This window comes from Clytia hemisphaerica, unplaced genomic scaffold (genome assembly GCF_902728285.1).
Source record: "Clytia hemisphaerica strain Z4C2 unplaced genomic scaffold, Clytia hemisphaerica genome assembly, whole genome shotgun sequence".
NCBI classification, from domain to species: Eukaryota; Metazoa; Cnidaria; class Hydrozoa; order Leptothecata; family Clytiidae; genus Clytia; species Clytia hemisphaerica.
Genome location: NW_027104057.1, coordinates 1072381 through 1097750, shown reverse-complemented (window position 1 = coordinate 1097750; position 25370 = coordinate 1072381). Strand labels below are relative to the sequence as shown.

General features: G+C 33.3%; 2 protein-coding genes across 2 annotated transcripts; one reads left to right on the top strand and one right to left on the bottom strand.

Annotated features, from left to right (window-relative positions):
* Positions 1-2278: 2278 nt before the first annotated feature.
* On the top strand, positions 2279-4582 carry LOC136812235 (uncharacterized). Its single transcript, XM_067068712.1, has 6 exons — positions 2279-2299; positions 2478-2559; positions 2955-2968; positions 3045-3340; positions 3866-3962; positions 4085-4582. Exons 1-6 carry the CDS (start codon positions 2279-2281, stop codon positions 4580-4582), a joined length of 1008 nt encoding a protein of 335 aa, XP_066924813.1.
* Positions 4583-10181: 5599 nt separating this feature from the next.
* Positions 10182-23867, bottom strand: LOC136812292 (core-binding factor subunit beta-like). The gene is made up of 6 exons (XM_067068786.1): positions 23450-23867; positions 21182-21268; positions 19139-19252; positions 16552-16668; positions 15027-15173; positions 10182-10573 (listed from the first exon to the last, which is right to left on the bottom strand). Exons 1-6 carry the CDS (start codon positions 23525-23527, stop codon positions 10526-10528), a joined length of 591 nt encoding a protein of 196 aa, XP_066924887.1. The 5' UTR covers positions 23528-23867; the 3' UTR covers positions 10182-10525.
* Positions 23868-25370: the final 1503 nt, after the last annotated feature.

The window sequence follows — 25370 nt, the reverse complement described above, 5'->3', positions numbered from 1 at the left end:
TGTTCAAGTTGCTCTCCATTTAGTTGATACGGGTGTGCATGCTTTATGTTCTCGAATTTACCTATCGTTAAAACGTGGCATTTGTCGGGGTGGAATTTCAACAGCCACTCATGGGACCATCTTTCAAGTGCTTCAATGTCATGTTGTACGATTAAGGAGTCAAGAATGGAATTGATTTCCTTTATAATCTTCGTGTCGTCTGCAAACAAGAAAATGCTTGATAGAACATGTTCTGGTAGATCATTAATATAAATAACAAAAAGCAGAGGACCGAGCACGCTCCCTTGAGGAATGCCACTTATCACTGGATCTAAAGATGATTTTGCACCATTAACACTCACTAATTGCTTGCGGTTCGATAGAAAAGATTTGATCCAGTTCAGAATTAATTCGTTTATCCCGTAGCGTTCTAGTTTCATCATAAGTCTTCGATGGGGTACCGTGTCAAATGCCTTGGCAAAGTCGAAGTATATGCAGTCGACCACTTCACTTTTTGCAGTTGATTCGCAACACATATCTATAAAGGAGATAAGCTGTGTGACTGTTGACCTTTTGTTGATGAAACCGTATTGCTTGTTCGATAGAAGCTCTTCGCTGATAATGTGTTCCATGATATGTTTTCGTATCATTGTTTCCATCAACTTACAGACTACTGAAGTTAGACTTACGGGGCGATAGTTAATAGCAAGGTTGTGTGCTCCTTTGTTTTTATAGATTGGTGTCACATATGCTAGTTTCCAGTCACTAGGTAAGTTTCCTTCCTCGAGAGTTTTATTCATTATGATTGATAGTGGTTCTGCAATATGGTCACGAAGTTCAATATATAGATAAACTTAAATTTGAATTCAGCAGTCGAATGCCAGTAATGTTCCAACTTCTAACCAAAGTTTTTAAATCTAATGAAAAAGCAACAATCATTCTGTTAGCAACATTGGTTCATCTTGAAAATAAACATCTTTGTGCCTTTGCACATAAACTTGGACTTGTAGCCCGAAAATGTGGAATGAGTGAAAATGTAAGCTTTTTTCAATCAATTTGAAATTGATTCTTTTTATTTGTGTAATTTGTAACCTCAAAATAATTATTTACCACCCAACACATTAGATTTGCAGGATTTAAATTAACTTATTAAATGAAACTGATTCATATTTCAAACTGTCATACTTACTTTAAACAATAAATGTTGTGTTTTGGCAAAAACATTGTGGCATGAGCAATATATTTTTCAATTAACCAACAACGAGCGACATATACATTTTTTATCGGAGATTTTTGTAATCTTGTTTTTATTTAATTTTAGACCTGAAGATGATCAATAGATCGAAATATATTGTCAAAAAATAAAATAATTGCTCGTTGTTGGTTAATTGAAAAATATAATGTTGTGTTTGATTCATGGTTTTCTTTTAATATAGAGTTTAATCACTTTTAATTTCAAATTTTGAATGCAGCAACTGAAAATTTTATCCATCAACATTTTTCTAGGGTCTTTCAATGTTGAATCATATTGGCTTAACAAGTTGTCCGAAAACAGTCAGAGAGAAATTATACGATCAAGGAATCAATCACGATGCAAGACTTTTGAAATGGATTGAATTGGTATGTTTGATTTCTAACTTATATCTTCAGAAATGGATTTATTTAGAAAATAAAAAATGGCTGATTAGTCCACCTCATATATAGAAAATTCATATATTTAAAGACTAATGCACTAGTTATGAAAAAAATAATTTTTTTCCAGCTTAAGACATTCCAACTGATTATTGACAACTTGGACTTGAACATAGGTGTCAAGCACCAAACAAACAAAAACAAGACATCCACTTACCATTGGGTTAACATGATTGTGATCCTTGATCCAGTATCTGGTGATCACCTAAGTGACTTCCATCAGCGTTACTTAAAGGATGTAAGCAAATTTACTGTTATAAAAATTCAACGCCAACACTTTTAATTGGTGTGACAAAATATTTCAAAAATTTTTGATTTACTTTTCACCATTTATTTTTGGGGTTTTTCACATACATCTTAAGCTTTTTTTTTGCTTCAAATCGGATAGTATTAGTCGATTAAGGTCTTTCTCATTAGTACAAAGTTTTAGATTTTTATTTTATTTTTGAAGGTGGAAGTAAACGAGTTCTTCCCGACAGAAGCAACAGTGATTCCAAAGCTCAAAAAGAATTTCGTCATCCTTTGTGCCAGAATTTTGGTCAAAAGAATCAGCAAACTTAAAAGTATTTCGGTCAATCATCATATCAAACACCTTTACTCAGAAAAAATGGCTGAAAAATCTGAAGAGGTTAAAAATTTTTCCCTTTCATCGTTTTTCATTCAAATTTATTCAACTATCATAGAGTTATTAGGCATAACTCCACTTTTCAAATTTCAGTTAATAAAGAAATTTTAGATTTCTTTGTATTGAGTAATTGTCTGTAAGCGAAAATCAGGATTAAATATTTTTGTAAGTTCTATTTAAGGTTCCACTTGGTGTACTAACATTGAACGAAAACAAAAATGAAGATATGTTAGAAATTTTGAAATTCCTATTCAAGAATTATGGCCAAAATACAAAAGGAAATAAAAAGATTATCTTTCTTGGTGGTGATCAGGTAAATGCAAATGTGAATACAAAGGCTTATATTCAAAATAACAATCTTAGTTGGAGGGACAAAATGTTTGAGAAACTTTTGTTGGACCTATCCTTTAAGCAAACAAAAATCAACACTAATTTATAATTTTTTTATCAATTATCAGGTGACTGAGGAAAGAGCAAGAAACATTTTGAAGGCAATACTTAATGGCAGAACAAAGGAACAGAGACTTGAAGCCTTGTTTGCCAAATTTGAAGATTGGCATTGTATTAGGACTGCTTATGATGTAAGAAACAGAACTATTTTTCAAATTTTTGCTTGTCAATTAGGGAACTATTCTGCAATGAAAATAATTTTCTACAGATTCAGAAAAAAGAGTACTTAGAGCAGGAGGTATTATCATGATATTTACTATTGCTCTCAATAACACATACCATTAAATTTTTATTTCAGTCGGTGATCAAAATGCATCTATCCAGTATGGACAAGGGTACTTACAAGTGTAACACAGTTCGATCTGGTAATCCTAAAGCACTTGGCGACATCAAACAACGATATGAGCAAATCAAAGAATTTTTTATAATGCAGCTAGAAGCTCTGGTTGTAAGTGCTTTCATGAAGCAAGAAAACATGGAAAGTGTGAATGATGATTGTATACCTGAACACATACAAGATGCTAATGCCAAGAAACGTTGGCTCAATGGTCGAATCTCGATGATGTTGGAAACATACGTAATACCACATTTCAGGTAAGCTTGTAATATTTCTTTTCTTTTTATATACAAGGAAATTTTACAGGTGTAAATAATATTCAAAGATTTAACAAACATCTCTTGAGCCTTTAGGAGATAAATTTGCACACTAAATAAAAGTGAATTACACATTTTTGTCTTTATGCAACCAAATTGCTAAGGCTCCAGCCCTGAAAATGGCCAAAAAATTAAGCAATTTGGCTTAGCAACCACATCCCTGTAACTGAGTGTTAGCTGAAAATCAGGTATTTTTTTGCATAATTTGGCATCAATATGTCTAACAAAGACATTTTGTTAGCTAACTTTTCGTATTTTGTGCATAAAGTGAGGTAAAAAGTCAAAACTTTAGGGGTTGCGTAGCAATTTTAGTTCAAAATTCATTGGCAATTTTTAGGCTGAAATCTTAACAATCCTTAGCAATTCTAGCCCTGAGCTAAAAATTAGAGTTTCCCATAAAGAAATTGTGTAGATAGTCATTGGTTAAATTTGCAATACATAGCATTATTTCAATTTTCATTATAGAACATTGATAGGCTCAATTAAGAAGGAAGGAGATGTTGACGAAAATGATGAAACTATAAACCAAGCACAAAATGAATCAACTGACAAAAGCGTTCCAGTAAATTCAGCTAAGATCATATCCAAAGAACCTCTCAACCAAAACCTTGTTGCAAATGCACGTATACGATACGCAAACGTAAATGTTTTAACAAACTCGCGTGTCTTATTTCGCAGTCATAGGCATGCAGACTTGCTTTGTTGACACCAAAGATGGCTCACCAATTGATATGGAATAGATTTTTTAACAGAAATGGAGGTGCAGGAATGAACATTTTAAGAGACCTAAGGCTAGAACATATCAATAGATTCATGAAAGAAATGATCAAGTCTCAAGGTATGCAAAACATTTCTGATGCCAATGTTTACAAGATTTCGAAAGCATACCAAGGCATCAGAGAAATTTGTGATTCGATGCTCCAGAATGTAGATGTCTTACAATCGTCTGGACACCACTCAAACACACACAAAAATGAAATGTTCGAATCAGTATTAAAAGAGTTTGGAGACAACAACAATTTCTCGAGTGAGCCTAATAAAACGCTTACGATCCAATTTAAAAAGCTTCAACAAAACAGGTTCAAGAATTTAGAAACAATGGTTCCTTGGATCAAGGGACATGTACGAGACTGGGATGTACAAAATGACTCTTTATGCAATTTCAAAAAGTCCGATAATTAGGGAGCATTAATGTCCATGTTTTTCTGCTTTTCTGGTAAAGGTTATTGTGATTTTTTTATTTTTTGTTTTAATTATTTTTTGTACTTTTTATAGCACTTTTTTAGACCTTAATTATGATATTTTACATTCAGTCAATTTATGATTTTTTTATGTACAAATTTTCATGTGCAAGAAATCAGAGTATATATAATGTTGATATAAGTTACAAATTATCAATCAATAAATGTGGTGTAATTCAACTATTTAGAGTGCTCCATAGTACAATACCAAGGCGATTCATAGAAGATATAGGAGGCCCCCCAGCGGTTGGCGTGATGGCGGGTTTTTCGTGGCGTGATGGCGTGAATTTTTGAAAAAAAACGGCGTGATGGCGTGAAAATGAAGTGCCGGCCGGCGTGATCGTGAAATCGAGTTTTTTTAGGCGTGATGACGTGAAATTTGCAGTTCAGCGTGATCGTAAAAATTATATTTATTAGTTGAATCTTATTTCTATGTCCATTTTAGCCAATTTAAAAGGGTTTAAATTTCAAAATTTTCTTGGTCGGCCCCAGCTATGGTGGGCCTCCTATAGGGTCTCCTATAGATCTCATTTTAAAACATAAAATAAACGGGTGCAAACAGTTCTATTCATCTGCCATTTATCCTTGTAACTTCCGATTGTTTTTAGCAGTTGCTAGCTAGTCTTCAAAATAAAAAAGTCTGAATGCTATGAGAGGGTCGAAAATTGAAAATTTTCCCCGTCAGCGCAAACCATGGTTGCGCTTCCTCCGTTACTAACATTCTCCTCTCTTTCTTAGATGCTTATTCTTATAGATGCATCAAAGATATCAGGTTTTTTATTTCAGGAAAACATACATTTGTAGCAAATCCTTAAACACAAAGAAGCAACAGGTTTATTATGAGGTGTAATTTTAAGCAGATTGATCAAAGGAATCCTGTGATGTTTAACCCATATTTTGGAAAAAGAGAGTAAATGAGGGCGATTTTAGCCATACTAAATTGAAAATTTCGCCAGTCGGCGCAAACCATGGTTGCGCCTCCTCGTTTCCCTTTTGAAAACTATTCACAATTAATGCCCATGGGACCCGTCAACGGGGGGTACAGGGGGCATGACCCCTCATGTTGCTTGTACTTTTAAAAGATTTCCATTAGTTTTACATGAATTATTTTTCAAATTGAATTGAAATGGGTCCTAAAATAGCACCTTGAACCCTTCAAAATTCAAAGAATTTCTCCGCTACCCAACTATGGTGGGCTTTGTCAATTTACTCAAATATACCTCAGCCCTCAAACTGGTGCTCTTTGATGTGACCAGTTGTCCAACAATTTTTGATATGCACAAGTCAAGATTACGTCATTTTTCCTATCAAAAACACCCAAAAAAACTGGCATTTGACCCCTGTGTCAAAAATAGAAAAACAGAGGTCAAATTTTATCTAGATTTTTCGGGTGTTTTCGATAAGAAAAATGATATAATCTTGACTTACGCATATGAGAATGCCGAAAAACTGATTGACGACCAAACACACATATATGTGGGCAAAAATTAAGTTTATATAACAAAATATGAGCGTGAAAATTAAATTTTCTAGGCGTAATGGCGTGAAATCGAAAAAAATTGGCGTGATCGTGAAAATCGAATTTTTCAGGCGTGATGGCGTGAAATCGAAAAAAAATTGGCGTGATGGCGTGAATTTTGGGTCCGCTGGGGGGGCCTCATATAGATTCTATAAGTTACAAATTAGGAGATTTTTCTTTTCGTAAATTTAGCTTTCAATGAAAAGAAATATTTTCAAAAAAGTGAATTGAAGCTTTTGGTTTTAAATATCTTCATTTAAANCAAATTTTTTTCATGCAATATTTCAGAATCAACAATCAGTCTCCAGTCTCCAGTCAAAATTTGGTGTTATTTGTAGTAATGTAATGGAATTTATCGCTGTTTTTAAATATGACGTCATTTAACTTGTCTTTTTGACGTGTTTTTTTCGACGTATTTCCTAACGTAAAAATCAGTTTTTGGCCGATATCTTGAGATTGGCTCAATTTAAATTTTTGACCCAGCACTTTCCGAAATCCTCTCGTTAATATGCTTCTTTTGAGCCATATACAAAAGTTAAGAAAGAATGGGAAGCGGTGCGCGTCACGCAAAATGTGTTTGGAACTTGCCTTAATTCACCTGAGGGCCTGTAAACTTTGCAATCCTTCATCAAATGACAAGATTTTTCGATCAACATTTTCTTCAAGGTGAGCTCTATTGCTTAATACTTTCATCCAAAATTCTCCAGCGACTTTTTGTTTACAAATTGGGTCTGAAATTGTGTGTGCTTATAAAGAACTTTTTATTTTCTGGCTGGAGAAAATATATTTTCAAAACAAAATTTAATGGATGACAAAATTGAACGCAAACTTATTTCGCAGAGCTAAATTTATTTTAATCTCGTATATTAAAGTCTATTCACGATAAGTGTGCACTCTTTTTTCATTTACCTATAACTTTGAAGGAATTCTCAGGGCCGGCGAATCGTTTTTAAAAGTGAGGGGGCTAAATGATAAAGTGACTAAGGAGGCCCCACCATGGTTGGGGCCGACGGGCCGGAAAATATTTGATTGGCCTAGAAGTGGTCTAAATTAAATTTTTATTAAGTTATTGGATTGAAAAAATCAAAGAAGTTAGGCGTTTTTTCATAAGTAAAAGTAGATTGAGAGTATGCTTTAACAGACAGTGGCTGCGTTTAGACCAACTGGCATTTGTAATTTGGCATTTGCTCATGAGGGATTCGATTTTAATAGCTTTTCCATTGTATTTTCTGTCATGGCATTTAAGGAATCGCCTTTTTAGAGTCATTACTGAAAAGGTGATTCCCTCAAGTTCAACTTTGACATATCAAACAATGGAAAGCATGGAATTTCTCAAAAACTGCAGTCATTAAGACTGAAACTTTTTGCCGTAGGGCTAGGCTATGGCAAATCTCGCAAATTTTACAATCTATAGAAAGAACTGAATAAAAAACGTGCAAATACTTTAAAAAATCAAAAATGTCATTTTTTCTCTTTGTTTTGGTTCCTTTGTTTGATTTGAAATGCCAGAAAAGGGGATTCCTTTGCTCAAAATGGCATTTTTCAAATGCCAACGAAATGCCAACACGCTGGCATCATTAGGCATTTGACAAACCGAACAATTGCGTGGAACAATAGAATTCAAAAGAATACTGCAAGCAATTACAAATGCCAGGCTGGTCTAAACGCAGCCAGTAAGCATACAGTAATAAAAATTAAAATTGTCCAAAGTAATTAAAGCGATGCTCTCGAGTCGACACAAACTCTCTACCAACTTCATCTACAGGGTGTCCCTAATAAAAGTATCGAGTTTGAACATGCGATTGAGTAGAAAGTTTTAAGTGTGTATTCACAAAATTGTATTTTAAGCTCTCCCTCTTTTTTCTTTGTCATTACGTAACAATAAAAACATACTCTGCCTGTTTACAAATGCAACGAAATTACGATCATGAGAAAACGCAACAATTAAAATGTTGTAAAGATCGTAATGTAAAACTATGAAAAAATAAAAATGGAAGTTGAACAATAAAAAGTAAAACTAGGCAGCGGTAGAAATGCTAAAAAACATCAATCAACTATTTTTACTACCCCGAGAGAATTTGAATTTTTATTAATTTGATTTTTTTAAAGACGTTATTATGCAACAGGGGAATAGTAAAAAAGGGCTATGATTAATTTATACGGTAACTACCTTTTGTAATGAGCTATGTGATGGAGAACGTTTTATATTTTAGCGATAACACCACACAACTTGTACTCATCGCATGTTCAAACTCGATCTTTTATTAGGACACCTGTAGATCAAGTTTATCCGTCATTTTATGGATGGGAGCAAAAGAAAGATGGTTAAACCGTTTTGGCTTATTGTGAACGTAGCCAAGTCTTTTTCTCAGCTCTCTCGCTCTTCTCTCTCTCTCTCTCACTCTCTTTTTTTTTTTTTTTTGCAAAAAAGTGGAGGGGCTAAGCCCCCTAGCCCCCCCCCCGGTTCGCCGGCCCTGATTCTTCAATCTTTATAAATTTGGTATCATGGAAAGATATTAGTGAGTGGAACAATTGAAATAAAAAAAACTTTAAACAAATTCTAAAAATGAAGATGAAAATGAAGAAGAAAAAAATGAAGATCTTGTAGAAAAGTGCTTAACTATCATTTTCACTGAAGTGAATCCTTAATCATCGAACGTCATCACTGTGAAAAAAATTCTCAAAAATAATCATTCAGTCAAAAGAATATCAAACAAAGTTATAAGCTGATTGACGTCTAAAAACGCTGTTTTCTGCAGTTTTTTGCTGTTTTTTTAGGGTCAATCACTTATTAACTTTGTATCATAACTTTATATTGAATAAATATTTTATTAATGAAATTTCTTCACAGTGATGATCTCCTAAGATCAAAGAATCTTTCCAGTGAAAATGATAGTTATAGCACTTTTCTAACAAGATCTTCAATGTTTTCTTCTTCATTTTCATCTTCATTTTTAGAATTTTTTTAAAGATTTTTTTGTTTCAAATTGTTCCACTCACTAATATCTTTCCAATGATACCAAATTTATAAAGATCAAAGAATTCCTTCAAAAGTTATAGGTAAAAGAAAAAAGAGTGCACACTTATCGTGAATAGATTTTAGAAGGCTAAAAATCTTCGATGCTGATAGTAAGAATGTTCAGAGCAAACTTGAGTTCTACTAAAAAGTCGTATTTCATCGGGCGAGCCTAGAATTTCTTTTGATTTATTACATTAAAGAAATCAAAAGACTTTAACGACCAATTAACGACAAATTCATCTCCAGTCTTTCTTTATACCTCTATGCCCACATGGAGGCCCCCCAGCGGCACCCCTAATCACGCCATAACGCAAAAAATTTTTCTCCATCACGCACCACGAAACTATCACGCATCACGCCAAAATCTTGATCACGCCATCACGCCAAAAAAAAAAAGTCCCAATCACGCCATCACGCAAGAAAAAAGTCCCAATCCCCACGCAATCAATCACGCCATCACGCAAACCGCTGGGGGCCTCCACATGCGTAGTTAGGACATTCACTAACAGACTTTGGGCGTTGGTGGGCGTTGGTAAGGTTAGGGTCGGAAGTTTGTTATAATGCAGCGATATAAAATGACTAAAATATTATATTTCATGACAAAAAACCATAAGATAACAACTAAAAAAAAAAAGACAAAAAAATTCGTTTGATCCTAAATATACATAGTCCTAATTTATTTAAAACTGTTATGGTACAAATAAATATGTTTTATCTGCTTTTAAATTTTGTTCCCTAACGTTCTCTTACAGAGTATGAAAAAAATTGACACCTTAATAAAATTCTACAATATAATAGCTGACTGGTACAGCCCTTTTCATTTTTTTCTATTTCATTCAAATAAACATTACCTTCATAAAATGACAAATCTAGAATTTCTTGTTAGAGTAAAAGAAAATCAACCTTGACTAAGTCTCAGCTCAAATGTTTGAAAAAAATGCACAGTAGAAGAATGCTAACCCAATCCTTAGATCTTTTTTTATGATTGTGGCTATAGGGGCACTACAACACAACACATTCAGTAATCTATTCAAGTCGATTGTTTTCCAAAATCTCCAGACATTTAAGGTGGATATGAGATAATACAATTCCTTGGCGCTCGCCAGCTTTGATGCCACTAAAAGTGTTCATGTGCTCTTTAATAATATTGTTGTATTGTTAGTGTATTTTAGTCCAACCAAAATTGTTAATAGTCTCGACAGAAGGCATACTTTACAGCAGTTTAGTTGAAGGGGAGCCGACGATAATTGTCAGAGAGCAATATCACAGACCAGAAAACTAACTCTCCATTCTCTCATCCAATCTGGTTTACAGTGTTCTTGGTCATGAAAACTCTTGGTGAATGTTCAGTTAAATACCATGTTCGGGTTGTATTCTGGATTCGCATATTGTGCCTGAAGATTATAGACAAAACAAGTAATACTTTAATGGACCTACCTATTTATAAAACGAATAATTAGAATTTAATGGAAGTAATGTATAATTCTAAATTTCGATTTATATATGTATTGGAACGGAGAAAGCAATTAAGAAACGCATCGATGTTTAACGGTGAAAGAAAAATCATGAAAATCTGTCGAGTATAAGTTGAAAAAATGAAGGAAAACCGTTTTACGCCGGTTTTCGGCTGTTCCGGCGATTTTTAAGGAGTTCCGGATTCAAAGGATGATTTTTTTGGAAATCAAACGATGCTAAGTTTTGGGCATCATCATAAAGAACATTTTTCTGTAAAGAAACAATTAAATAAGTTGAAAAAAATGTGACGGAAATGTGAAAAAACGACGATTTCCGGCACATTTCCGGTTCTACAGACCGGAAAAAATTTTTTTTCGGCAAACGGTTTTCGACACCTTTTCGGCAGTACTAATGTGCATTATGTGCAAAAAATCGCAAAGAACTAATGATAAAATCTCGAGAAAATCTCAAAAAACCGCTTTTTTCGGGACATTTCCGGTTCTACCGGCCGGAAAATTTTTTTTTTCGAAAATTGGGCTCTGTCACATTTTGGGCATTGCCATTTTACATCATTGTGCAAAAAATCATGAAAATCTGTCGAGTATAAGTTGAACTAGCCATAGCTTTCACTAACTGCCACCCGCTACAAATGCTTATAACGACTAAATGCTGATTAAAGCTTTTTAATGCTTTATAGTGAAAGTTTCGAAAATTATTAGGAACAAGAATTGCAAAATTGCGACTAAATATTTCCTTAAAAATGAAGGTCATTATCGACATATACTAGCAAGTAGCTGTCGCTAAGAATGCCCCGCAGAGCTTCCTATCGAAATATCCCTAAGTAAGCAAAATTATGCATGTGTAGATTTTAAACTCGTTTTATCCATAAAATTTAAGTTGGAGGAAGAAAGCTTGGTTTCAACTTTACTTTTGAGATGACATGGGATAGATGGTCGCTCACATCTCAAAAAGAGAAGTTATCGCTCACATTAATCACAGTGAAAACGCAAAAAATTCTGAAATTGATTTGATTCTTATAAAGTAGACACTTATAAGAAAAATAAATATGCTCATCTTTTTCGCTGTCCTTTGTTTACTTTGTAAGAACTAATTACCGAAAGATATATTGCCTTCAATCAAGAGTTATTGATTTGATTCTTATGAAGAAAATGCTTATAATAAAGATAAATATGCTCATCTTTTTCACCATCTTTTGTTTACTTTGTAAGAACTAATTACCGAAAGATATATTGCCTTCAATCAAGAGTTATTGATTTGATTTTTATAAAGAAAATGGTTATAATAAAAATAAATATGCTCATCTTTTTCGCAATCCTTTGTTTACTTTCTAATAACTAATTACCGAAAGGCATATTGCCTTTAATCAAGAGATATTGATTTGATTCTTATAAAGTAGATGCTTATAATAAAAATAAATATGCTTATCCTTTTCGCCGTCCTTTGTTTACTTTGTAAGAACTAATTACTGAAAGACATATTGCCTTCAATCAAGAGCTATTGATTTTATTCTTATAAAGCACATGCCTATAATAAAAATAAATATGCTCATCTTTTTCGCCATCCTTTGTTTACTTTGTAAGAACTAATTACCGAAAGGTATATTGCCTTCAATCAAGAGTTATTGATTTTAATAAATGCTTATAATAAAAATAAATATGCTCATCTTTTTCGCAATCCTTTGTTTACTTTCTAATAACTAATTACCGAAAGATATATTGCCTTCAATCAAGAGTTATTGATTTGATTGTTATAAAGAAAATGCTTATAATAAAGATAAATATGCTCATCTTTTTCACCATCTTTTGTTTACTTTGTAAGAACTAATTACCGAAAGATATATTGCCTTCAATCAAGAGTTATTGATTTGATTCTTATAAAGAAAATGCTTATAATAAAAAATAAATATGCTCATATTTTTTGCCATCCTTTGTTTACTTTCTAATAACTAATTACCGAAAGGCATATTGCCTTCAATCAAGAGTTATTGATTTGATTCTTATAAAGAAAATGCTTATAATAAAAATAAATATGCTCATCTTTTTCGCCATCCTTTGTTTACTTTCTAATAACTAATTACCGAAAGATATATTGCCTTCAATTAAGAGTTATTGATTCGATTCTTATAAAGTAGATGCTTATAATAAAAATAAATATGCTAATCTTTTTATCCATCCTTTGTTTACTTTCTAATAACTAACCGAAAGATATATTGCCTTCAATCAAGAGTTATTGATTTGATTCTTATAAAGAGAATGCTTATAATAAAAATAAATATGCTCATCTTTTTTGCCATCCTTTTTATACTTTCTAATAACTAATTACCGAAAGGCATATTGCCTTCAATCAAGAGTTATTGATTTTATTCTTATAAAGAAAATGCTTATAATAAAAATAAATATGCTCATCTTTTTCGCAATCCTTTGTTTACTTTCTAATAACTAATTACCGAAAGATATATTGCCTTCAATCAAGAGTTATTGATTTGATTGTTATAAAGAAAATGCTTATAATAAAGATAAATATGCTCATCTTTTTCACCATCTTTTGTTTACTTTGTAAGAACTAATTACCGAAAGATATATTGCCTTCAATCAAGAGTTATTGATTTGATTCTTATAAAGAAAATGCTTATAATAAAAATAAATATGCTCATCTTTTTTGCCATCCTTTGTTTACTTTCTAATAACTAATTACCGAAAGGCATATTGCCTTCAATCAAGAGTTATTGATTTGATTCTTATAAAGAAAATGCTTATAATAAAAATAAATATGCTCATCTTTTTCGCCATCCTTTGTTTACTTTCTAATAACTAATTACCGAAAGATATATTGCCTTCAATTAAGAGTTATTGATTCGATTCTTATAAAGTAGATGCTTATAATAAAAATAAATATGCTAATCTTTTTATCCATCCTTTGTTTACATTCTAATAACTAACCGAAAGATATATTGCCTTCAATCAAGAGTTATTGATTTAATTCTTATAAAGTAGATGTTTATAATAAAAATAGATATGCTCTTCTTTTTCGCCATCCTTTGTTTACTTTGTAAGAACTAATAACCGAAAGGCATATTGCCTTCAATCAAGAGTTATTGATTTGATTCTTATAAAGTAGATGCCTATAATTGTTCATCGAAAATGTGCGTTTGAAAACTTAATCCACAAATTAACGCACAACAGAAAAAAAAAACAAAAAACCCCGAAGGGAAAATAAAGAAAAACGTCCGCCGCGCATTTAGCGAAAGCTACTTGCTAGTTTGGTAAGCTATAAACGTTGCCGGATGATTACGGAACACTAATTAACCGGAAGACCGATTACAAAACAAACGCAAAAATCGAGATTCCTGTCCAATATCCTTGCGTGAAGCTATGTAGGCCACCCTACGCTCGCAAGCTCGCTACGGGCGGCAAAAAATGAAGGAAAACCGTTTTACGCCGGTTTTCGGCTGTTCCGGCGATTTTTAAGGAGTTCCGGATTCAAAGGATGATTTTTTTGGAAATCAAACGATGCTAAGTTTTGGGCATCATCATAAAGAACATTTTTCTGTAAAGAAACAATTAAATAAGTTGAAAAAAATGTGACGGAAATGTGAAAAAACGACGATTTCCGGCACATTTCCGGTTCTACAGACCGGAAAAAATTTTTTTTCGGCAAACGGTTTTCGACACCTTTTCGGCAGTACTAATGTGCATCTATGTGCAAAAAATCGCAAAAAACTAAAAAACTAATGATAAAATCTCGAGAAAATCTCAAAAAACCGCTTTTTTCGGGACATTTCCGGTTCTACCGGCCGGAAAAAATTTTTTTTCGAAAATCGGGCTCCGTCACATTCGAGGGTTTATAGTAATGCACCTTTGTGCAAAAAATCAGAAAAATTGAATGAGCCAATCTCGAGAAAAGTTGGTAACTAACGAACGAACGAACTAACTAACTAACTAACGAACACGGGTTAATTTATAGGACCTCCACCCCACCGGGGTAGTCCAATAAAAAAGAACATAAAATATTTTGACTTCAATTGCAAATTAAGAGAAGAAACTCTACTTAGTAAAGGTCCAAATTTTGATAAAAACTTTAACCCCAATGGGTCCTTTTTGTTATAATCAAGCAGCGCTTTTTTATAAGAACATCCTTCCGATGCTCTTAACTTTTTGAGTTGTAAGCCTAAAAATGTCCTTAAAATGTTCTTAATTTCAACATTTTATGAGAATTTTTGTCCATTTCCCTAAAAAATTTGGTAGTTTAAGAGTCAAAAAAGCCTAAAAATTTTCTTAACTTATTCCTATCATTTTGGCCATCAAAGCCATATGTTCTTATATAGTTTGTTCTTATAAAAACGTGTAAAACCTTTCAAATATATGGTTATACCTCAGCGGAAGAGAGTTGCCATGAACGATAATCAACGACATCTGGGTTCTCCATGGGTTCTTGTTTCACTCTTCGTTGTCGCTCCTCGAACTCTTGTAAACGTAATCGCGATTGTTCGATCGTATCTCGCATGATCTTATCTTCGATCTATAAATAAAGTTGGAGTTACTATGGTACACCCCGGTGAAATTTTTTCCTACAACGGGGATAAAAATTTCGATTGAAGTCTCAATGGGGATAAAAATTCTATTTTTCCAAGTTAAAAAATCCAGTGGAGATGGTTTTGGAGTGCAATTTCTAAACAATGAATTTCGAATTTGGATAAAATCGAAGTCAATTTCTCAGTGGGGCTGAAATTTTAGGGTATTTTTTCCACCGGGGATGAAATTTTTGCCAAATTTTCCAGTGGGGCTGAGGGTCTCAGCGGGTCGGTGACACAGGGGTGTTATGTTTGAGATACATGACAGCCGATACTGACCCTCCCCCTCAAGTTGCATACGGGCTCGGAAACAATACACGAGAATAAAAAGAATTTCAGTTATTCGTTTGAAAACATTCCAAAAAACGTGACCCAAATACGAACTGTAAAAAAGGGCAGTATATCTATATAGTGTTTGCATGATAATACTAGTTCAATTTAGATATCTGTCTGTCTGAAATTAATTGTAAGAAAATATTATTCTTCGTTTAGGCGAAGGCAATTTAATTTGTTGCTTTACGGGCCAAGCTATCCAAAAAAAAAGGAAAAAGTCGAATTCATGAATAAAATGAAGAATTGAGCGTAAAACTCTTGAAAAACCACAAAAATTTCAAGAACAATATTCCGAGTCACCCAACTAATTGACCTCACTTTGGTTCATAGTTCTGGTCCACCCTTTTTTAAACTATGCAATGAGTCACAGAACAGCACGTAGCACACAAGTTAAAAGTTGTTACACGACTAAAATAATTGATAACTCGATTACAACCTAGCCACAGCTTGAAATTTTGGTATGTTAATGTGCTCATTTTATTGATGAAGTAATTGGACATGTCAATCGTAAATTTAATTAATAAACCCATTTCTTTCCCACCGTTAAAGTTGAACGAGCGAAGATGCAGCCATTTTGAGCAGACACAGTACCGTTATAAATTTCGGTAATTGATAGCAGATGCATCTCAAAATCAATTGAAGAATTTATGGTCTTACTGCTAAATTTAAAATACTGAAACCCGTAAATGTTCGATAATTTCTGCCTCCTCCTCTATTTGATCCAAAGTATCAAGATTACAGGAAATTAGATCAAGCCCAACATGTGGTACCCACGGTACTTTATAATCTGTGCCAGTGAAGGTTTCTAAATACAGTTGGTGCTCTCTAATTCGGCGTGTTACTATTCGATATGCTCCCTTATTCGATGAAATTTAAAGTCCCCGTCAACGAGAAACTCTCATAAACGACGCTCCCTTATTCAATAAGCTCCCTTATTCGATGAAAATCCAATTCCCATTGAAGATCGAATTAGAGAGCGCCAACTGTACTTACTTTCGATTGTATATTATCAAGTTCAAGGTAAGCAGTTCCATCTAAACGTTGCAAGTCCATCATTCCTTTGAAAATGACACATACTCCATTCATAACGAACGTACTCTTCAGGTGAACCTAAAACGTGATAAGTGGCACTACAACAGTAAAAACTCCAGCTTGTCCCACTACAACAGTGGTCGAAGTTGAGTTCTTCATCTTAGACTGAAGATGGGCCTCACACGATAAATTAGCCCAGGTTTTCAATATATTTTACTGGGGAATGCTAAATTCCGTAGCAGAAAAGCCTCTTTTTGTACTTCAATGGGACGGAGATCCATCTGAGAGGGAAAAACTGTGAACTGAATCAATCGTAGAATTGAAGTAAAAGTTTTTTTACCAAGTAGATTTCCAGTATATTTTTTTCTGTACTGAGAAGATAATTCAGATCTAGATCTCCTAAAACAGCGAGTCTGAGAGGTGTTCAAAATTTATAACGGGAGTCCCATTCCCTTTATACAGATTATGGCTAAAAGAAACTTTCTCCGTCATAATGGTCATACATTTTGAACCCCCTTAGATCCGCCAATGTAAATTACAGAGAGCTCGCAGAAGGGTAATTTTTTGAAAAGGAGGACTTTTAGGACTCATAATAAATATTTCTAATGTTAAAACCATTGAAACAAAAGCGGAAAATAAGAGCTCTGTTATACAGTCTAAACAATAAACAATGACTAATGACTTCAGCTGTCAAAAACTTGGGAACTGCATACCAAAAATTTTAAAACAAAAACAAAAAGTTGGAGACAGAAAGCTTGAGTGTTGCATATAAATAAATCTTAACGTTGTCTCCTGTAATATATCCGGAGTAAAATTTTGTTTTTGTTGGCAGTTTCTCGTTTTTGTTGGCCCTTGCGCTGAACTTAGCACCCACCATTATTGTTAAACGAAGTTTTAGGGTTTGAACTGGACTTAATCCACATTTCTTAAAACAACGAGTTATTATAGTAACGCCAAAGGCCCTTAGTAAACTTTATGCTGCCAACAATTTCAAATTCAAATATTCACCAATTCCAAAGGATGCATCAAAAATAATTTTTGCTATTTTGACGATTTTATTTGGACGACCCAAAAAAATAAGCACTGGTTACTGCGCTCCTAGATCTAGAAACGTAAAGGACGGGAGAATATCATTTGCTATCAATGGTAATAACAAGTTTAATGCGATACTTTTTCTATATAGCATTCAAGAGAGCAGAATATACTTTTCTAAAAGGTGCGTGACCAAAGTGTCCAGATCTACCGACATGTTAACCACGTCTTTCGGTTTTGCGTTTGGTTAAGGAAATGAAATGAATCTCGACAAACCTCACCTAAATGATGTGGGTTTTTTAAAAAAGTATGTAAATATTATGAGGTTTTTTTGTGACCAAACCTTTCGCTTTTTATTTGTACGTACATTAAAAGTAAAAAAAACTCGACAATCCAAATGTTTCTGTTTTTTTCTGCCTTGATAGATTTGGTCTCATAAAATAATGCATTCAAACCCCTGAGAAGAACGTATTCATTCAAAAGCTCTGCCATTCTAGGATATAAAGGGGAAATGTTGTAATGAGCTGAAGGAACCAAACATCACAGATATCGAAATTACTGTTGTCATGATCGCAAATTTTTAGATGTGGAATTTATTGAAAAGAAATTTTTAGATTTTTAAATTTTTTAATTTTAAGTAGAACTTAGAGTATTATGGAGTTTATTTTGGTCCAAAAAAGCTTATCTAAACCTCCTTGAAGAAAAAAAGTCTGAGAAAAGTTTTTTTAAAACGAAACGAAATCCAATTCTGATGTTATCATCACTACCTTGATGATATATAACATGTAAAACCACAAAACTCGACCACACATCTTATACAATTTTTCCATCTCAACGAACTTTCCCTTCGTGAGCAAGTGATAAAGATCTCCCCTTAAAAATTCAAAAAGTTCGTGGATAAATTTACGTGCCTGTATTTTGCTCAAAATAATTACAACATAACTACAGACTCTTTTCTCTCTATTTAATGAGAAAAAAAACACCAAAATCCCTCAAAACGTGGAAGAGAAATTTTCACTAAAATTTTTATTAAATTTATAGTTTATTGGTGTCAAAGAGACAGACATTCGTGATGAATAGAAATGAAAGATTGTTATAAATGATAATCATAATATTCGACCCCAACATCTTTAGATTAGACAGCCATCTGCCCTACTTATGGCCAAAGTGCGAAAAGCTATACTCGCATTTACGTGGTGACAAAGATATTAGAGTCCGAAAAATAATAAATGCTTTTTATGTTTGAAAGGCTAATTTTTACATTTATGCATCGGTAGGTTATGGACCTAGGAGCGCCGCGACGCCGTGACCCATGTCGTCCTGTTTTTCTAACCCCACCCAAATCAATGATAGCTAGAGTAAATTTTTTTCTTAGCTGGGTATGTACGTAAATTTGAAATCAAGAAATTTGATAATTTGCAGCTAGGGAGTGATGGCGTTTAATGGCATAATAGCATAAAAGACGAAAATGAACTTTGCAACAAATTATACTATACAGAAAAACAAAGAACCTTACCTTTCCAGGGTCTTTGTCAAAGTCGACAAACTCACGAGGAGGCTGTTCCTTTTTATCTTTATAATGTTGTGGACCAAGATATAATACAAGGTTTGTCCCAGATGATGTGAATGCCTGGAAAAAAATGTTAACGCAACGTTATTTGAACGTGATTGACATTGGATGGATGTTAAACGGGGACTTATCTCCTAGTGGAGTCTGATTATGGCATCGTAAGCAAAATTCACTTCCCTTTAAAACTGAGCGCGTTGTGCGCCGAATGGATGATCTGTCACAAGACTAGACAGGGATGTACATTTTCTCGAGTTTTGACATAACTTGTTAGTATATTGGTACACTTTTTTACAGGTCAAATTAAGTCGATTAGGGTCAAATCAAGCTAACCCAATTTCAATATCATTTTCAGTGTTTATAAGATTTTATCGAATTTAAATGGGAGGGACTTGACTCTGAACAGGATTTCCGGAGTAGTTGGTAGAAAAAATTAAAATTTCTTCACATTTGAATAGCTTTCTTGGCATACTCAAACCTTTTCCCACGAGTCAATGTAATATCCATCATTTTCAGTTGTTTTTACTCTTACCAAGTGTAAGCTATGAAAATAGGAGACGACCATTCGACAATCAAAACAAACCCGTTTTTGGTTTCCGGAATCTAATTTTGGTTTCCCGAATTTAAGTGATGTCTGAATTTGGAACAAAAAAATCGTCGTGAAATCGAAAGAATTGACAGAATGATTAATGAAGGTTTATGGGTCATTAATTTTAATGTGTATTTAATAGTTCAAAGTCATTATGGGTGAAGAGTTTTGGCTAGCAAATGGAGTCAGTCATCTCTCATTACAAATTGTAACACGAGAGAATTATGAAATATTTAATTTCTGCTGAAATTTAATTCCAATGCTCAGCCATCCTTACAAAACCAGAAAATTTTGCGATAGTATAACTCAATACAGGACAATAATTTTGAAATTCACAGTGCCTCAGCTTTTAGGAGAATTATTGTGGAGGGAAATGTCTTTTGCTACTCCCCCCCTCCGGTTGCTACGTGCTTGCGATATTATAGAAAAATTAATAAATGGGTTGCACCATTTTTACAAAGCATATTGAAAATTTTGGCTGAACTGGTCAAAATGAAGTTAAAAATAGCTTACTACTGGCCTCACATGAGACAAATCAAAACATTGTTATGCCAAATCGAAACTATTTTAAGTGCTCATTGAAAGAAACCACTAAAGTTTTATTTACATATTTTGAAGTTCATCTGGAAATCTCACTTCAAATTAAAACTCAAGTACTTTGTTGTATAAACACTCTCAAGGCATTTTTGACGTCAATATCAACAGAGGCGAGGAAAAATGGCTCGTCAATTTATGGTGGTGAACTTTAAATCGTAAGCCTCGAGTTCCTTTAGAAGCGATAATATTATGAAATTACCAGAATTGGACTAAGAAAAAGGACATCATTTCTACTATGCAGACAGATCGTTTCTTTGAAAATATCCCTTTAAAATACACAAACAATTTTCCTTCAAAAATACATGAAATGATACACATGCTAATTTGGTGTAAATGCCTAAATTTGTATTGAAGGTATGATGAGAGCTAAAAATAGCCACTCCAATATCAAACTGATTAATTAGTAATGTAACATATGACCAAAATATATTTTTGGACTTCTTGCTTCTAAGAATAGATGAAGGCAATATCGTGCAGGATGTAAATCTTTGTAGAGTGTGTCTTCCGAAAAGTTTATTTTGAGGTAAAAACAATATTTTGGTCAGTAGGGGTCTACAAAATAGGGTCAAGCTGGAGTTTTTACAAGTTCTTTGATGACTCTGTTGGTCGTTAAATGTTGAGACAAACGATTTTATTACTTTTTCTAAAGAACGCGTCATCCCTATTGTTTAAAAATAACCAATCAGTTAAGCATCTTGTAAAAACTCCAAGGCATCCACAAAATACAGTTCTCTACTTCATAATCATTGATACTATAACGTGTTGTATAAGAGTAAATTGGAGTAAAATGTGACCGAAAGACTTACCACTGGACATCTTCCCTCGCGACATTCTGTTTGAAAACGAACAATTCTTTCTTCGTGAGTGCGATCACGGTATCCAGTATAACGGACCTGATAAAAATAATTTAAAAACAATAATCAGAGGAGAATAGAAAACTCTTATAAATTTAAGGTTTTATTTTTACATAAGTGTTCTCGTTTCATATCAGACACATATTTCATATCAGGGCAGTGTCTGCCTATTGTTATATTTGCCGATATCAGCAAAAAAATGTTTTTCTTTTCCTCCCTCTGACCAATCTTGCTACTCATCCTCCATGTCAATCCAATGCGAAAAAGCTTGTGAATTTAAATTGTTGAGTTAGCAAACGATATTACTCTTATTTAAAAACAAAACCTTTAATATGGCATTCAGAATAAGCAGTATAACCCAAATTGTATGAACGCCAGCGACAGGGATTATTATCTCACATCAAGAAGAACCATAGTAGTTTTGTTCTTTCTAATTGAAAAACCTTTCTTGGATCAAAATGGCCCCTGGGAAATTTTGAGGTGTTTGCTGAGGATTGAGTCGTTCAGTAAATAGCAACAACAAAAAAACGAATGATTCGCCAGACACTTAAGAAGGTGCTGAGGGTCTTTCTAATATTATGACGGAAGTTTAATCTTAAATATTATGCAAATAAAAAAATGATTTGTTAAAGTAAATAAACAAATAACAACAGGACTGTTCCAAAAGAAGACATTTTAAATTGTGTTTTTCTCAACGAGGCTTCTTAGTTTTTATAATGTGGCGTGGGGTACCCATTTCTTTTGTTCCAAGGATTTCAAAGCTACGAAACAGTTTGTCAGATTTTTTTCTCTCGGTTCCAAAAATAATTCGGAACATGATTTTACTCTCACTCTTAGCTGGAAAGATTAATATTTGAATGAATACTAACAGAAAAAATAGCTCGAAGAGATAATGAGATTTACTTTTGCCAAAAAATAAGATTTCTCAAAATCAGTATATTATGTCCAATTAAAGAATATGGAGCCGAACAACGTATGTCACTGTAAGAACTCGAGAAAATATCAGCCTCAAGGCATACAACGTAAAAATAACGTTAGATGAACGTGAAAACAATGTCGTGCTCCTACTTAATTCACCGTGCCAGAAGACGTTCATCAAGCATTTTAAAGAGAGTAAATTTTAAGTATTATATCATATTATACATATCAAGTTGTCCAGCTTACATGTTTATAAGAGTGCTCAACCGAGGGAGCGTTTCTTATACATTATTCTATACGTTTCTTATATATTATATTATACATAATACACGTTTTTTTTTATATAAGGAACCTTAACTTTGCTCTGAGCCTGGAGTTCCTTATTTTTACAGAAAATTTCAGCCTCAAAGTTCCTTTTGAGTTCCTTATTTACATAGCTAGTTCAAGTGAAAACTCTTACTTTTACTGTTCCTTAGAACTTGTTTTCTTATTCTTAGCCTGAGCAGTTCCTTAACAATTCCTTATTTTTTGGACTACTTTCAGCCTCGAGTTCCTTATAAACGTGTTCCTTATAAAAAAAAAACGTGTATTCATTATGTTCTATACGTTTGTTATATATTATATTATACATAATATGCATTATGTTCATCAAGGATTGCTTCAACAACAAAACGTTTACAATGTTATCAAAAACGATATGGTTGCTTCAATCATTGGCAAACCATGCTGACGTTAATTTGGTCTACTATAAACCGCATCAACGTTATCCAAGAAAGAGTGTAAAACGCAAACTAAACACGTGCGCATGTGTAATCATTAACAGTTGAATAGAAATCCAAAAGGTGGTTTTCCGGTAATCAGATTGCAAACCATATCCGGTTATCTTGTGTGTTTGCCAGTTTCCGGTGATCAAAGCAGTATATACCGGATGATTATGTTTATAATTAATCTAATGTCGACTCTGATAGGAGGGGAGAACTAACAAAATACATATACTATCCATATATTGTTTTTATCACGTTACAAAAGATCCCTGAAACTACTAGAAATCAAGCTTGAAATACCAAATACACATATAATGAAACCCCTACTAATACGTAACTTTTAAATCATAAACATCTTCAGAGTTACTTTACCGAAAAATGCAAGTGGTTATTTGTGGTTATTTAGCACAAAGGAATCAAACTTGAAATCCAAAGCTTTGGAACCAAACAAACACAATGAAACCACCCCCTTTAATAAGTCGGAGTTACTTTACCAAAAAGTCTAAGTGGTTGTTTGGTACAAAGGAATATCACTCACCTCAGACTCTCGTGCTAATTTCCGAAAAAGTTCATCCGATTCAAATTTCGATTTTTGATCAGGTACCACTCTGGTCATTATGTTGTTGGTATATCAATCAATATCTTTCTAATGTTGCAATTTCATATAATTTCAAAATCTACTCCCCCAAAAGAATATTACATTCATCTACACAGCAGGCTAACTTAGAGCTTCAAAGTTTTCTTTATTCACTGAGAGAAGAAGAGACAAAAAGATGTTTCACAGTAAAAGGTGTTTCTCTATTTTCTCCTTATCTGTCTCTTAAAAATTCTTCTTTTTTTATTCTTCCAAAGTTATTTTGATTCACATTTAATAAACCTATTGTTTTGTAGCTTGGTTGTTAGTCACCTATTTTTCTTTTTTTATGTTACTGTTTCAGAACTATAAGATCGAAAATAAAGGGAGAATTTATGAATAAATCATACAAAACGTCCCTCAATAGAAGCTTTTAAACCCCTCTTGAAGGGGAATGGGTATGGTTTTAAGTAAAAACCTCTTGCTAATATCAACCAATCAGAGGGTATATCAATAACCCTAACAATAATAAAGCAAAACAAAAGATAAGCAATCAAAAACAATACATCAACATTTTCTTAAATCCTCCTTCGAGACTGAGATAAACAAATCTCTTAATGATCGCATGCTGTTTGCTTGTCATAAAAAAATCAATTTGACATTTTTCTTGAGGTAGAGAAAGTGAGCTTGCTGACTCTCCATAAAACACACACTATGAAGTCATCGACAGAACAAAAAAACATTAGAATTGATTCAGTGATACAAAACTATTTTTTCAATTGTTGTTTTTTTATTGTTATTTGAAACGACGAATAGATTTTGTGGTTAACCACCATTCTATTCAAACTAATGATTATTTAATATCCCCTACACGGCAACGACTTCCTATTGGTTCATATACTTGATGCATAAATTATGCAAAATATAATAAAAACATGGCATTAATAATTTTTCAACACTAATTCAAGATTTCTTTTAGGCAAAAAGAGGGCAAAAAGAAATTTTTGAAATAGAGGTAAAACCTGTAGGTTCAAGAATTGAATGATTGAATCAACATAAATTCTAAAACGATATACAGGCGATTTTAAAGTGTGTTTATAAATCTAACAAACTAGAATTTTCATTAGAAGATTCAAGCAAGTTTCATTACATATTTAAAGCTAAAAAGTGAACCATAACCCAAATTTTGGTCAAAAGTTTGAATTTTTCCTCATTTGCAATCTATACTAGATTTCACTTATAATTCTAAAAATGCCTAAAAATCAAAGTGGAATACTATGAATATGTATACCCATCATGTGAGGCTATCAATCAAAGAATCAAAGAACAATGAGGCTCGAAATCGCCAAAAAATAGGAACAATTAAAGAACAATGCTGAGCCTGAAATTACTTAAAGGCAATTTAGGGTCAAAGTAGTAAAAATTGGGTATAAAGCCCCAAATACCTTAATTTCGACCTATAAATAAACACAGGATAAGACCAATTTGAGGCTAAAAGTGCCGAGCCTCGGCAATAATTTATTGGTTCTTATAAAAAAGTGTATAATTATCATTGCAAATAGCAACATGCCCTATGTTATATGTTATAATGATTCAATATGATCTTTTAGTTACAAGAAATGGGCTTTTCCAGAAAAAATTCGTTCATGGGGGGTGGAGGATATATTATTTTTTCTGTGATCTACCCCTGGACATTTCGATTTTTCACCCCCCGGACACGTGTTTTACCCCTGGACAAGCATCAAGTTGACCCCCTGGACACAAATATTTACCCCTGGACATCGCAGATTCACCCCATGGACATGGCAGTTTTTCAGGGTTTTTTCAATACCCCTGGACAATATATCCTCCACCCCCCATGAATGGTTTTTTTCTGGAAGAGCCC

Bases quoted from the DNA above. Each gene is read 5' to 3' on its own strand.
- LOC136812235 (XM_067068712.1), top strand. From the start codon at position 2,279: ATGGCTGAAAAATCTGAAGAG. The intron at 2,300-2,477 runs GTTAAAAATTTT...GTTCTATTTAAG, and splicing joins TGGCTGAAAAATCTGAAGAG to GTTCCACTTGGTGTACTAAC. The intron at 3,963-4,084 runs GTAAATTCAGCT...TCGCAGTCATAG, and splicing joins CAACTGACAAAAGCGTTCCA to GCATGCAGACTTGCTTTGTT.
- LOC136812292 (XM_067068786.1), bottom strand. From the start codon at position 23,527: ATGACCAGAGTGGTACCTGATCAAAAATCGAAATTTGAATCGGATGAA. The intron at 21,269-23,449 runs GTGAGTGATATT...TATTTTTATCAG, and splicing joins AATTAGCACGAGAGTCTGAG to GTCCGTTATACTGGATACCG. The intron at 16,669-19,138 runs GTAAGGTTCTTT...ATCACGTTTTAG, and splicing joins TTGACAAAGACCCTGGAAAG to GTTCACCTGAAGAGTACGTT.